General features: G+C 41.5%; 3 protein-coding genes across 5 annotated transcripts in view; 2 read left to right on the forward strand and 1 right to left on the reverse strand.

The window, feature by feature from the left end:
* LOC132710035 (uncharacterized) overlaps nt 1-15625 on the reverse strand; it is a 173535-nt gene that overhangs the window by 54392 nt on the left and 103518 nt on the right. The gene's annotated exons all lie outside the window — the stretch shown is intronic.
* Nucleotides 537-14373, forward strand: LOC132710890 (uncharacterized). Of its 3 annotated transcripts, none has more exons than XM_087884064.1 (2): nt 537-659; nt 9981-14373. In XM_087884064.1, the coding sequence occupies exon 2, from the start codon at nt 10516-10518 to the stop codon at nt 11953-11955; it is 1440 nt and encodes a 479-aa protein (XP_087740190.1). In that variant the 5' UTR covers nt 537-659; nt 9981-10515; the 3' UTR covers nt 11956-14373. The 3 variants fall into 3 exon arrangements, with proteins under 3 accessions (XP_087740190.1, XP_060544402.1, XP_060544404.1); XM_060688419.2 differs by lacking the exon at nt 537-659 and adding an exon at nt 6991-7066; XM_060688421.2 differs by lacking the exon at nt 537-659 and adding an exon at nt 7078-7236.
* The window catches only part of LOC148115761 (uncharacterized), a 321967-nt gene continuing 313384 nt past the window's right edge, over nt 7043-15625 (forward strand). The window contains exon 1 of the mRNA XM_087884110.1: nt 7043-7066. The gene's annotated coding sequence lies outside the window, so the exon portion shown is untranslated. The remainder of the gene's footprint in view (nt 7067-15625) is intronic.

The raw sequence follows: 15625 nt of genomic DNA on the forward strand, positions 1-15625 counted from the left end.
TTTCCGGCATCCCTCGGTCAGAAAGTTTCCGCTACCACTATTGGACGATGGCTGAAAGCCTGCATCTGCAAAGCCCACTCTGTGTCGGGCAAGCCTCTCCCAGGTAAAGTCCTGCCTCATTCTACGAGGAGCGCTTCCACGTCTGCGGCGTGGGCAACTCAAGCCTCGGTTTCTGAAATTTGCAGAGCAGCCACATGGACGACTTTGTCTCCCTTCATTAAACATTATAAGATCAACTCTTTTGCGGCGGCTGACGCTTCCTTTGGCCGCCGGGTATTGCAGTCGGTGGCTGCTCCTGCCTCCTCTCCGGACCTGGCTGCTAACCCCCCCAAGACACTTGCTTGGGTATATCCCATGCTTTGGATTCTCCAAGCAGCGCGCTGGAGAACGAACATTGCTTACCTGAACATTCCTTCTCGGCGCGCTGATGGAGAATCCAACCCTCCCTTCCTTACAGATCCAGGTCCAGTGCCTTCCTCAACTGTCTATCGTCCTTTCTTCTACATGTTCTTCATGAACTAAACTGACACCAGTCGGGCAGAGGAGGCGGAACCAAGGCTGAAAATTTAAAGGGATACACACTCAGTCTCTGGAAAGCTCAACGTGAACATTACCCACGCTTTGGATTCTCCATCAGTGCACCGAGAAGGAACGTTCAGGTAAGCAATGTTCATTTTATTATCTTTTCCAGTATCTTCCCGTGTATTGATGTTAGGCTGATTGGTCTGTAGTTTTGGTCTGTTTTTTTCCCCTTTTTGAAGATGGGAACCACATTAGCTCTTTTCCAGTCCTTTGGTAGTTCCCTGGTGTTCCAGGATTTTTGAAAGATGTGGTGCAATGGTTCTGAGATGACATCTGCCAGCTCCTTTAGAACTCTGGGATGTAATCCATCAGGTCCTGGTGATTTGTATTCATCAGGATCAGACAGGTGTTCTCTTACTATTTTTTTTGTGATTGGCAGCAGCCAAAATTACCAATACAATCCCAGGCTGCATTAATAGAGGGATAGAATTAAGATCACATGAAGTTATAGTACTGCTTCACAAAGCCTTAGTAAGACCACACTTGGAATACTGTATCCAATTCTAGTCACCACAATATAAAAAGATATTGGGACTCTGGAAAGCATGAGAAAGCATGAGAGAAGAGCAACAAAGATGATTAGGGGACTGGAAGCTGAAACATACAAAGAACAGTTACACAAATTGGGTATGTCTAGTCTGTTGGATCCTTATCCTACGGTTGGGTAGATAATATGTACTGTAACTTTAACTGCTACAAGATGACTAATTGATTAAGTGGTTAAAACAGAAATAAAAGGAAGGCAGGAAATTCATTCACTCCTGCTCACTCCTGCTCGTGATATTACTGCTAAAGATACTGTGACGGTGTTACGGAACTAGAACTGTAAGCAAACTTTGTTTTGTATTGAAAGTGTTACTTTGTTTATGAGAAGCCAGGTTTGTTTGTTTTACAACAAGTAAAGACTATTTATTTTTCTAACAATGTTCAGAGTCTGAGAGTATCTGTGTTGCAACGCTGTCTGGTCCGTCGCTCTACTCTGCAGAGGGCAGTTTACCCTCAACACTGGTTATGGGCCCAGTGCCAGAGTGTGTGTACCAGTTACAGCAATAAGAGAGTTGCAACACACATTATTGCTCCAGACATTCTGATACGTATTTAATATCCTGGTGAGGATGGCACAAGGTCAAGCTCCCAACTTATCACTGGTTACCCGGCTGGATGGCACCAACTACAAATCCTGGTCCACCAAGTGCAGTCTTCTGTTGCGCAAAGAAGGGCTATAGGATGTAGTGCAGAATCCACCAGACATGACCTCCTGGAATGCTGACGATGCCGAGGATGCCAGGAAGATAGCCGAGTTCCAGAGGAAGAATGAGAGTGCATTGTGTATTATTGGTTTATCTCTAGACGATACCCAGCTTGTTCATATCGAGGGTGAACAGTCTGCTGCAAAATGCTGGAGAAATTTGAAACATCTTTATGTTCGTGACACTGTAGGGGCGCAAATTAACATTACACGAAAGTTATTTCGCACAAGACTCCTTAAGGGTGGTGACATGTTAACACACCTGAATTGCATAAAAAGCATTTTTCAAGAGCTACATCAGAAGGAGGTGGTTTTTTCCGAGCAACAACAGGTTTATATACTGTTATCATCACTAGATGAAAGCTACGACAACGTAGTAACATCATTTGAAGGTCTCACACAGCAGGAACTAACTTTGGCCAATGTAACCCCACGACTACTAGAAGAGGCCAGAAGAAGAGAAGAAAGAAAACAACTAAGGGAAGAACCCGAGTTGATTAATGTAAATGTAAAGGCAAATAATCATGTATATGCTGTAAAACATTGTTTTAATTGTGGCAAGAAGGGTCATATAGCCAAGTTTTGCAGAAGGCTGAAACCAAAAACCATGGTTTATGATAAAAAACAATGTAATGTAGCTATGTCTGATAAGAAAATGGTTAACCATGATTCGTGGGTTATTGATAGCGGGGCGTCGCTATGCATTGTCAGAACACAAACTATTTTGTGAAAATGTTGCCTAGTAATAATAAGGTTTCTTTAGCAAATGGGTGGAAGCTAAAGGCATGTGGTGAGGAAATGGCAATATGTCCATATATAAAAGAAAAAATGCATATGTTATATGTTCCAAATCTAAATTTTAATTTGATTTCGGTTAGAGTATTGGTTAAGCTAGGATATACAGTAACGTTTAGAACCAATGATTGTTTAATTGAAAAAGGTGAAACCAAGATTATTGGAAAACTGAAAGATGGTTTATATGTATTATCTGGTAACCATGTTACAAATGTTGTATACTCAAATGTAAAACCACATGATGAATGTGTTCACTTGCTTCACAGACGTATGGGGCATATCAGTTTTAAGATGTTACAGAAAACTGTAAAATTAGTTGATGGATTGAAGCTGAAACCATGTAACCAGTATTTAAATTGCAATATTTGTAATCAGCAGAAAAGTAGAACAATCCTTGCTAATAGGTTTGAGGGTTTAAAACGAAGAGACCACTGGAAGTGGTATTTGCTGATTTAATAGGGCCAATGAAGGCTAGTTTAGGGGGTGCTTGCTATGTTCTCAGTATAGTTGACCATTATTCCAGGTATGGTTTTTGCTACCTATTGAAGTCTAAGATAGATACTTTTCGGTATTTTGTTCAATGGATTAAGTTTGTGGAGAGGAAAACAAATCAAAAAATAGTTACTATTGTAACTGACAATGGTACTGAGTTTGTCAACACAAGGTTTAAATCAACGTTAGCTAATGCTGGTATAAAGCACAAATGTTCAGCTCCATATCGACCACAGCATAACTCGTATGTTGAAAGGAGAGGACAAACTCTACAAGCAATGATGAGATCAATGTTAGCTGATGCAGGTTTACCGGCTAATTTATGGGGAGAAGCCATTATGTGTGCAAATACACTCTTAAACAACACCATAAATACAACCACTAACAAAATTCCATATACCGTATGGCATGGAAGGAAGCCAGATTTGAGCTACATACACACATTTGGATCACCTGCATGGGTACATACTCCAGCGCAGTTAAGGCGTAAGGGCCAGAGTAGGGCACAACAATTAATATTTGTTGGTTATAATTCAAACCACAGGTCCTACAGATTTTGGGTAAAAGGAACAGCAACGGTAGTTAACAGTGTGCAAATGCCAGGTTTATGGAGCATGTAGGGTAGAATAAATTAGGTACTGAAAATGAGGTTATCATTGAAACTCAGACTGAAGCTACCAATGAAATACCAGAGATCCAGAGCGAAGAGGTAGAGAAAGACATAGTACAGGAAGAGGTTAAGGTAGAGAGGCAATCTGTAAGTCCTGAACTTCCAAGAAGGTCGAGTAGAGTAACAAGACCACCTGATAGGTATCAGGCAACTACAGTCTATCAAGTAAATAAAGTCCCTACTACATTTAATGAGTTGACCACGTTTCCACCTGAAGACCAGAAAGTGTGGAGAGGTGCAATGACTAAAGAACTACAATCTTTGCAGAATTTGCAAGTGTATGAGTCTGTAACAATTCCAAAAGGGAAAACTATACTCAGTAGTAAGTGGGTATATAAATTAAAAACTGGGATAGATGGGATACCAATATATAAGGCTAGGCTAGTAGCTCAAGGATTTAATCAGTCTCCTAATGATTACGATGAAGTATTCGCTCCAAGCTTAAAAGCCATTACATTACGAGCAGCGTTGGTATGGGCAGCTAGAAATAAATATATAGTTACCCATTTAGATGTAGAGACCGCATATCTGCATGCACCATTACAGCATGAAATTTATTTAAAGAAACCCTCAGGATTTGAGGAAAATGGAAAGGCTGACTGTTGGTTATTAAAGAAAAGTCTGTATGGGTTAAAACAGTCAGGTTATGAATGGAACCAGTGCATTGTAAAAACATTGAAGAATATCGGATTTAAAGCAGGATTAGCAGATCCATGTTTATTTAAAATGGAATGGTATAGTATCATTATTACTTCTTTTTACGGACGATATAGCTCTGATTACAAAGAACGAACAAGAGGCCAACAGGATTGTTGATGAATTAAAAGCTCATGTCAGGATTAAAAATCTAGGGGAGATACAACAATACCTAGATGTAAGGATCGAAAAAACTAGGGGAGGATTTAAATTATCCCAAACTGATAAAATTAATAATCTATTACAACAGTTCAGAATGGAATTGTGTAAACCATCAAAGACACCTATGGCTCAAGATTATTGCAACACTGATGTGCAAAGTCCGTTGTTTGATAAAGGGATATACCAATCGTTGATTGGCAGTTTATCATACATTAGCAATTGGTCTAGACCCGATATTTCTTATAGCTAGATTCAACATGGAACCTACAGAAAGACACTAGCAAGGAGCAAAACGTATTCTTAGATATCTGAAATATACCATGCATCATGCCTTGTATCTACAACCATCAGAAGAATTGCATGTAACCGCTTATGCAGATGCTAGTTTTGCAACAGATGTGAATACAAGAAAATCAACCTCAAGAATCGCTGTATTTCTGGGAAAATCTTTGATATGGTGGCGTTCAATGAGACAGAAGCATTTAAGTATGTCTACAATGGAAGCAGAGTTTTCTTGTTTATTTTTGTTATGTATGGATTTGATCAGTATTAAGCAGCTGATTTAGGAATAGATATACAAGATCCTATAATAGTATATGAAGATAATCAGGCAGCGATAAAAATGGCGACAAATATAGCTGTAAAGACTAGAACAAAACATACAGATCTTCGATATCTCAATGTAAGAGAATGTATAAAGAACAAGATGATAGAGCTTGTATATTGTGCATCAGAAAACAATGTGGCAGATCATTTCACAAAAGCACAGGGAAGTAGGAAACATATAGATACATGTGAACAGTATGGTTTAAGATTGTAAATATATTAGTCTACCCAAAGGGGAGAATGTTGGATCCTTATCCTATGGTTGGGTAGATAATATGTACTGTAACTTTAACTGCTACAAGTTGACTAATTGATTAAGTGGTTAAAACAGAAATAAAAGGAAGGCAGGAAGTTCATTCACTCCTGCTCACTCCTGCTCCTGATATTGCTGCTAAAGATACTGTGACAACTAGAACTGTAAGCAAACTTTGTTTTGTATTGGAAGTGTTATCTTTGTTTATGAGAAGCCAGGTTTGTTTGTTTTACAACAAGTAAAGACTATTTATTTTTCTAACAACGTTCAGAGTCTAAGAGTATCTGTGTTGCAATGCTGTCTGGTCCGTCGCTCTACTCTGCAGAGGGCAGTTTACCCTCAACATAGACCAGGGTGTCAAACTCGATTTCATTGAGGCCCACATCAGGGTTGTGTTTGACCTCTGGGGGCCGGAGTGGGCATGGCCAGGTTGGGCGTGGCCAGATCGATATCACTCACATTGGGGGCGCCTCTGGTGCCCCAAGCGCTCTGCCAGAGAAAACTGGCTCCCAAGCTGTTTTTGGTTGCGATGGCTTCCTGCAAACCTCTGAACTCGGGAGGGCTGCATTTGGCCACCAGCCCTTGAGTTTGACACCCCTCGTCTAGTCTACTGAAAAGGACAAGGGGAGGCATGATAGGAGTCTTCCAATATTTGAGTGGCTGCCACAAAGAGGAGGGTCTCAAGTTATCTTCCTAAACACTAGAAGGTAAGACATGGAACAATGGATGGAAACTAACAAAGGAGAGAAGCAACCTGGAAACTTACAGTGTGAATTAATAAGTGCCTTCAGCTTGCCTTCAGAAGTTGTGGGTGCTTCATCACTGGAAGTTTTAAAAAATAGATTGGATAGTCACTTGTCTGAAATGGGATAGAGTCTCCTGCTTGAGCAGGGGGTTGGAACAGAAGACCTCCATGGTCCCTTCCAACTCTATTTATTCATTGTATCATTGATCTTGAAAGCTGCAGGCTTGAATTTGCTGTGGGAGCACCAGGAACAGGTCAATGGGTAGATTTTGTGGGGAGGAAGAAGTTCCAGTTTGGTGTAGTGGGGAAGGCACCAGGATAGAGACAGAGAAACGCTCAGTTCCAGTCCCACCTGTTGAACTTTGGCCAGTCCTCTCAGCCCTTGGAAGCAGGAAATGGGGGGGAGGGAACCCCGGGGGGGGGAACCCCTCCCAAAAACCCTTCCAAAGGAAACTGCAAGGCCAGGCATCTAGACTGACCCAAAGGCACCAAAAACGAAGTAGCATCACTTTTTCACTTGGCTCAGTTGCAAAGGTCGGTTGCTGGGAATCGAAAACGACGTGCTGCAATGTAATCACAGGAAACCTCTTCCAAACGCCTTGGTGGAGATTGGAAAAGCGTGTTTTTCCACCTCCTGTCGCTAGATGGCGGTCAGGCAACACCTGTGCCTAGAAAGCCATCAACACTGCATTGCTAGAAAGGCTGGGAAGAGAGGAGAAGCGCAGAGGAACTTCCTCTTCCGGATGACTGATGGGAGGCAAGTGGAATGCAGAGCGGCTTTTCTGCTGTTTCCATGGTCGAAGCAGCAGCTGCCAGGTGAGTGGAGGGCAGCAGGTGGGAGGAGAGTCCGGGAGCAACTTGGGCTGGAAGCGGAGAAGCAACTGGGCTGAAGCCTCTCAGCTGCGGCTGCTGTGGGTTCCTTCCCTCCCCAAATGGAAGCCCACTGGTGCTGCAGGCTGGGAAACTGGGGGCTGCAATTTCTGCTGGTGGGGAGCTTGAAAAAGCCTCTTTCAAGTGGAGGTTGGTTCTTTGGGAATGGCTTCCCTCCAGAGGTTGTGGCTGCTCCGTCCCTGGAGGGTTTTGAGGGGAGATTGGGCAGCCATTTGTTCTGGACGGAATAGGGTCTCCTGCCTGAACAGGGGATGGACTAGAAGACCTCCAAGGTCCCCCAACTCAATTCTTCTCTTATGGACCTGATGTTTTCTGGGCAACAAGATCAGATTTATGTGTCTCTGGTCTTTTTTGGGTTGTTCTTGTTTTGTTCTACTTCCATTTCTAGCTAACAAGTATGTGTTTCCTATTGGTGCCCCCCCAGGCTCCACTGTGCTTAACCCAGCACTTTTTAAAAAATAGCTATTGAATGTTTGAACTGTCCAGGTGTATTTATTTATAAAATGTATTGGCCACCAACCTTACCGTGACATAACTGCGATTGACAGATATGGCTCAGTGAAATAAGAGACAGAGTCCAAGTGTGTGTGTGTGTGTGTGTGTGTGTGTGTTGATAAGCCAATGCATTTCTTCATCTTCCTAAGAAGGAAGGAACCCTGAGTGTAGTGAAAGGCAGATATTTATACATTTCTTTGCTTTCGCTTCATTACATAAGAGGCAGTTGGCACATGACAGAGAAGATATAGAAATTATAAAAATAGTCAAGTTTGCCTTCTGTGGTTTTGGTCACGTGGCTAACCCATAGGCTTGTGTTTCCTATGAAATTTTCCATGGCTTCAAAAGCCTTTTGAGGCCTGAACTTCAGCCTTGCCATCTCAACATATGAGCAATCATCCAATTCATCCAATTCCTGATTAACAATAGCTCAGAAGGTTTGAGATGTTTTTCAGACTTCAAAGACATGAATTATCTTCATGTTGTAGGTGTGTGTATTTTTATTTCTGAATGTACATACCTGCAAATGTATAATCTATCCCCAGGACCTCCAGATAAACTGTCATGTCAAAAAGAAATTATACTCTCCTTGACTTTTATGATTTTACGTATTGGGGCATAGTAAAAATCAATTGGTCCTTAGAAGTTCTTAATAGTCAGTAAATACAACCATAGATGAACAATAACACATGAAATATTACATCAGGTCATCATTTATTTTATAAAAAGGAAGCCAAAACGGTGAAGTCATGTATGAAAAATGTATGATTCAATAATTTGTAGAACTATCTTTAGCAGCAACAACTAGAAGTAATTCTTTTCTGTGTGACTTTATCAGTCTCTTGCAGTGTTGTAGAGGAATTTTGGCCCACTCTTTTTTACAACATTGCTTCAGTTCATTGAGGTTTGAGGGTGTTTTTTTATGCACAACTCTCTTGAGGTCCTGCCAATTGGGTTGAGGTCTAGACTTTGACTGCAGCACCTTGATTCTTTTTCAGCCATTTTGTTGTAGATTTGCTGATGTGTTTTGCGACCATTATCCTGTTGCATAATCCTTTGTCAGCCAAGCTTTAGCTATTGGTGAGATGGCCTGTGGCCCAATTACATTATGGCCAACCATCTCCACTTTGGTCTGGTCTGTGCAAAGGACAGTGTTCCCGAAGTCCTGTGATTTGTTCAGATGCAACTTTGCAAACAACAGCCATGTGCTATGACCTTTTTAGAGAGAAGAGGCTTTCTCCATTCAACCCTTCCAAACGAACCATACTTCTTCAGTATTTCTCTAATTCCATTGTTATGAATCTTAACATTTAACATGCTTATTGAAGCCTGTAGAGCAGGGGCGTCAAACATGCGTCATCACAGCATGATCATGTGATCACAACTTTTTCCCCTTCTTTAAACGTGGCCGTGGCCAGCGTGTGACCCATCTGGCGCACAGGCCACTAGTTTGACAGCCCAGCTGTAGAGTCTAAGATATAACTCATTGCAATTTCTCTGGCCATTGCACCGTCTGACCTTGGGCTGAATTTCCTTGAACGTCCACTCCTGGGAAGATTAGCAACTCTCCTGAATGCTTTACACTTGTCTTCCGCACTGTAGAATGATGGGTTTTTAATTGTTTGGAAATGATCTTTTAAACCTTCCCAAATTGATGGGCAGCAACAATTTCTTCTCTAAGATCATTGCTGATTCTTTATTCTTTGGCATTGTGTTAACACACAACTCAGTGTCAGAGATAGATGTAATCATACTTGCTGATGATCAATTGATGAAGGGCATTTTATTAGCAGTACGTGGCTGCTACTTCCCCTCTTTATACTATGGAAGCAGTGAGAAATTTCCTAATGGTGAGAACAAATAACCAGCAGAACAGCTGGCCTTCAGAAGTTGTGGTGCTCCATCACTGGAGGCTTTTCAGAAGAGATGAGACAGCCATTTGTCTGAAATGATATAGGGTGACCTCCAAGGTCCCTTCCAATTCTGTTATTCTCTTCTGTTCTGTTGCGATGATATTTATGATACCCTGATAAGTAAAACCACAAGAAATCAAAGCAGGTGTAGTTTCTTTTTCAATTGATTGTATTTGAAAACAACCCTTTGCATTGCTAAGAATTTGTGATTGACTGAAGTCAACAATCGAATTAGAATCATTGAATGGATATTCGAACTTGGATCTGGGTGGTCTTCCATGTGTCAATTGAATCATGATCAATGTAAGAGGTTATTGGAGCATTGTGGCATGTTTGCTTTTTCATTATAATGTAAACTTTTTTCTTCTTTTCTCATCTTCTGCAACCATTTTATGCGCAATTAAAAATACATTTTTATTTGAATCTTATAGACAAAGAAGATGGCAATGAGCACTCTGGACAACTGAGGATAACAAACAACTTTGAATAGCAAAACAAGTCAGTCCAGAAATCAAAATATTTTCCATTTCCTTCAGAGAGTCCCCCAGCAGGTGAGAGAGAAATGAGAGAAAATCAAGAAGAGATTTCTAACTGGAAAAATAGAGTGTGAAATTAAAGCATACGTTACATGAAAAGTCAAGGGAGATTATTTTTCCATTCAGGAAAAGAGGGAAATATCTGGAAGTTACTGGGGAGGAAGCCACGTAGAGCAGACAGTGTTGCAGGCCTCGCTCTGGGAGGAAGAAAATCACCAGTAAATCAAAGCAGCACTAAAGATATTATCCATATTTTTGACCACCTCAAGAATATTAGTTGTGGAAAAGATCCATAGACGTTTCTGTTCTGAGAAAGATACAACTTGCAAATCACAGCTGATTATGCCAGAGGGGATCCAGACTGGAGAAAAACTGTACAAATACTCTGAATGTGGCAAAAGCTTTGGTCAGAACGACTCCATTTTCTTTCATGGAAGGACCCACAGAAGAGAGAAGCCCTACAAATGTTCCCAATGCGGTAAATGCTTTAGCAAGCATGGCAACGTGGACTCACACCAAGGAGAAACCCTTTGAATGTCCTGATTGTGGGAAATATTTCAGTCAGAATTCCAGCCTGGTTAAACACCAGAGGACTCACACAGGAGAGAAACCATTTGAATGTCCTGATTGTGGGAAAAGTTTCAGTCAAAATTGCAACCTCATTGACCACCAGAGGACTCACACAGGAGAGAAACCCTTTGAATGTCCTGACTGTGGGAAAAGTTTCAGTCAAAATTCCACCCTGGTTAAACACCAGAGGATTCACACAGGAGAGAAACCCTTTGAATGTCCCGACTGTGGGAAAAGTTTCACTTGGAATTCCAGCCTGGTTAAACACCAGAGGATTCACACAGGAGTGAAACCTTTTGAATGTCCCGACTGTGGGAAAAGTTTCAGTCGGAATTCCAACCTCATTGGCCACCAGAGGACTCACACAGGAGAGAAATCCTTTGAATGTCCTGACTGTGGGAAAAGTTTCAGTCAAAATTGCAACCTCATTGACCGCCAGAGGACTCACACAGGAGAGAAATCCTTTGAATGTCCTGATTGTGGGAAAAGTTTCAGTTGGAATTCCAGCCTGGTTAAACACCAGAGGATTCACACAGGAGTGAAACCTTTTGAATGTCCTGACTGTGGGAAAAGTTTCAGTTGGAATTCCAACCTCCTTGACCACCAGAGGACTCACACAGGAGAGAAACCCTTTGAATGTCCTGACTGTGAGAAAAGTTTCAGTACCAATTTCAGCCTCGTGACACACCAGAGAATTCACACAGGAGAAAAACCCTTTAAATGTCCTGACTGTGGGAAAAGTTTCAGTCAGAATTCCAACCTCATTAGCCACCAGAGGACCCACACAGGAGAGAAACCCTTTGAATGTCCTGACTGTGGGAAAAGTTTCAGTCGGAATTCCAACCTCATTGGCCACCAGAGGACTCACACAGGAGAGAAACCCTTTGAATGTCCTGACTGTGGGAAAAGTTTCAGTCAATATTTCAACCTCATTGGCCACCAGAGGACTCACACAGGAGAGAAACCCTTCGAATGTCCTGACTGTGGGAAATGTTTCAGTCAGAATTCCAGCCTGGTTCAACACCAAAGGATTCACACAGGAGTGAAACCCTTTGAATGTCCTGATTGTGGGAAAAGTTTCCGTCAGATTTCCAGCCTGGTTAAACATCAGAGGATTCACACAGGAGAGAAACCATTTGAATGTCCTGATTGTGGAAAACGTTTCAGTGAAAATTCTAGCTTGGTTAGACACCAGAGAACTCACACAGGAGAGAAACCATATGAGTGTCCAGACTGTGGGAAAGATTTCAGTACTAAGGATAGCCTTCTAAATCATACACACAGGGGAAAAACCATTTAAGTGCCCCGAGTGTGCATGATGCTTCAGGAAACCTTCCAACCTTATCGTACACAAGAAAATCCACATGAGGCCCAAAGTGATGAGTGTAGACAGAGTTTGAATTTCATTTCTAATGTCACATTGTAAGTCCAGCTGAGAAATTGTCTATTTAATTTGACTACAAAGAATTTGCCTGATTTTTTGTAGGCAAATATGTCATGATATTAGTTAGAAAGGAAGAAAGAAAAAATTGGAACATACTAGTTTGATAAAGGCTATCTGGCCATCAGCAGCAGAAGTTGCTGAATATTTATTTTTGCAGAAATTGTGCAGTTATGTAAAAATCTTTTTGGGAGTGTTCTTTGCATTTTTATCATGGTAGATGATAGAAATGCCACAGGCATAGTCCCAGCCTTTTTTTTCCCTGGGTGCCCCCGAGATTTTCAGCCCCAGAATTCCCCCAGCCAGCATCTCTTTGGGATAGGAGCACTCAGACTATAGTTAAGAGATTGTGGCTCCTCATATAATAGAAATAGTACCTTGACTTATTTACCGCTTCACAGTGCTTTATAGCCCTCTCTAAGTGGTTTACATAGTCAGCATATTGCCCCCAACAATCTGGGTCCTCATTTTACCGACCTCGGAAAGATAGAAAGCCAAGTCAACCTTGAGCCGGTGGGAATTGAGCTGCCAAACTGCGCCACCATGGCTCTTATGAGGAGAAAGTGAGCGTAGAGTGGAGGGATTCAAAATTCTTCTTTTCCTAACTGTTCCAGGAATTCAGCGCACGAAGCATGTCTGTTCAGATTGTGTCAAGAATGAGGCACGCAAGTGGAAGAAACCACATGAATAGCAAATATTTTGGGGGAATTTGGGGCAGTGACAAAACCAGTGTAAAATTTCAGATGTAAAGGCTGTTCTGCCCTGCAGGTGACCTTCATGAAGAAGAGCTGTAGAAATAGTTGAGGAGAAAAGGGATTGTGGTTTTCAGCACAGGATCTCCAGGTTTATTCACAACTCCTGCTGTGATCTCCTTTGTTTTTAGGGGCCTCCTTGTTAAGACTTTGACAGCTGGGGCCTGAGAGCAGCACCAAGGGACTGATACTTTTGTGGTTCTCCCCCCTTGGTGGGGAGATGTGAGAAAAAAGTTGTACAGTAGATAATCAAGCAAAATTAAATGAAGCCAATCTAAGAGTCAGAGGGGATGGTCTATAGAGCGAGGTCAAAAGCCATAAATCCCCACTCAGACGAACAGTCCATTTCCTCAGAATTAAAAGTTGAAGCTCAGATTGAAAGGTGGAAAGTAGGTGTTATATTTGGAAGATACTGGATCTTAAAAACTGCAGCCTTGAATTTGGGGCTGGAGTAGCAGGAACAGCTGCATGGATAGATTTTTTGGGGAGGAAGAAAGCTCAGTTTGGTGGTCACCAGGCTACAGCCTGAGAGACGCTTATTTCCGGTCCTGCTTTAGGCACAAAGCCATCTCAGAGGCCCTGGCCTGTCCCGTCCGCTCAGGTCTTTGAAGGGAAATCTGCTTACAAAAAATCTTGCCAAGGAAACTGCAGAGAAACGGGAGTGCAGGATAACTCCCCAAAACCTACTTTTGCAACTTTGGAGAGTGAAGCCTGACCTACTTAGCTTCCCAAGATTAGGGACGTGTTGTGCCATAAATATTTATGAAGTTCTTGTTTGTATGCACAGCTGCTAAATTATTTCCAGCTTCATCCTATGAATAGAATAATGAAACCTGGAACAATAACAATAACACCCACCTTCCAAACCACATCTAGATAGGAGAGATTCTTTCTGTCTGCATCCTTGCAGAGCCTAAATCTCACTTGGGGGAAGACTTGCTCTGAGCAGCCTTCCCAATCTCCACAGGAGTTAGCTTTATTATTCCCAAACAGTTTGGGCAAAAGACTTGGAGAGCTATACTTTCCAGAAAGCTGATGTATAGATTTCTGCACTTTCTTAGGGGTGACTCAATGGAGATCAAAACCTCTCTACATCCCCCAAACTTTATGACTGATTTCCTGTGTCTGCCAAGGATTTAAGACCCAGGAGAATCAGTGGGTCAGAGGCTCAAAGGGAGCCAGCTTCATTCCTGCTGCCCAGAGATGCTTCCAAGCACACCCATGCTAAATGCCTTGTGCGTCTGTAACTTTGCATACACAGAAGTCTCCATTAGGTCAAAGTGAGAAAGTCACATACCCAGCAGGGCTGGAAAAGGGGGTTTAACAAGAGGAGATGACTGCCTGTATATGGTAAGAGCAATGTTTCCAAAAGGCATTTCCAAGGGCTGGAAAAAAGATTGGTAATACAGATGTTCATGCAACAATGTACCACTCTTTGTTTGATACCCATTCCTTTTTTTAAATTCAATATATTAATCTAATAAAATATACAAAATCCTTGCCAAGGAAACTGCAAGGCCAGGCATCAAGACTGACTCTTTGTTTGATACACATTCCTTTTTTTAATTAGAAAATTTAATCTAATAAAATATATAAATCAAATAAAAACAAAGAATGGATAGAGAGAAGCAGGAAAGGAATCGAAAAAAGAAAAATATAATTGCACCTTCCTCCTTTTTCTCTGTTGAGAAATTGTCATCACGCATTCTTATATAGAAATTATCTCTGCTCAGTTGACCAGAATAAAAACTTCCTTAGAAACGGATCCTGGCCTGAAGTCCATTCCTCAGAGAAATCCAGTCCAACATTTCCCTTCCACATTGCTCGTAGGAACAGGGAGATTTTCTCAATGTACAGGTAGCAAGCAGTAACCAGATCCTCATGGTTGAATCCCACATAAGGACTTAATGGGCCAGGTGGGATCCCAAGGAATGAGACGGGACCAGCAAGCCATGTTTTTCATAGCTTGCTTCCCAGGGATCTCATATCCCACAGCAGATGTACAACAGGAGCGCACACATACAGATTCACTATAGTTGTTGGGACCCACCAAACTTCTTCAAACAGAATTTTACTGGAACTAATAAATGTGATTTCAGAACCATTGTAACATACTGTATGTTTCAAAGTCCTTGGAGCACGGGGGAACTAGAGGTAGTCCTCAACTTACAATAGTTAATTTGGTGACCGTAGTTACGATGACACTGAAAAAAGTGATTTATGATCATTTATCACACGACCGTTGTAGCATCCCCCTGGTCATGTGATTTACATTCAGATGTTTGACAACTGACATTTATGACAGTTGTAGTGTCCCGGAGTCATGTGATCCCCTTTTGTGACATGCTATCAACCAAACTCAATGGGGAAACCAGATTCACTTAACAACAGTGTAACTCATTTAACAATGGCAATGATTCATTAACAAATGTGGCAAGAAAAGTCATAAAACGGGGCAAAATTCACATAACAAGTTTTTCGCTTAACAACATAAATTTTGGACTCAATTGTGGTTGTAATTTCAGGACTACCTGTAACTGAGGACTGGAAAAGAGCTGATAGGGTCCCCATCTTCAAAAAGGTAAAAAATATGCAGGAATTTACAGACAAATCAGCCTGACATTAATATCTGGTAATATCTTGGAAAACATATCCAAGCAAAAAATCTGTGAACACCTAGAAGCAAACAAGTTACAACCATTAGCCAACATGGGTTGATCCAGTGGTGAAATCCTCCATGGAAAATAATTTCATTATTTGACAAAGTGACTAAATTA

The sequence above is a fragment of the Pantherophis guttatus genome, chromosome 2 (assembly GCF_059756535.1).
Source record: "Pantherophis guttatus breed Tessera chromosome 2, ASM5975653v1, whole genome shotgun sequence".
Classification (NCBI taxonomy): domain Eukaryota; kingdom Metazoa; phylum Chordata; class Lepidosauria; order Squamata; family Colubridae; genus Pantherophis; species Pantherophis guttatus.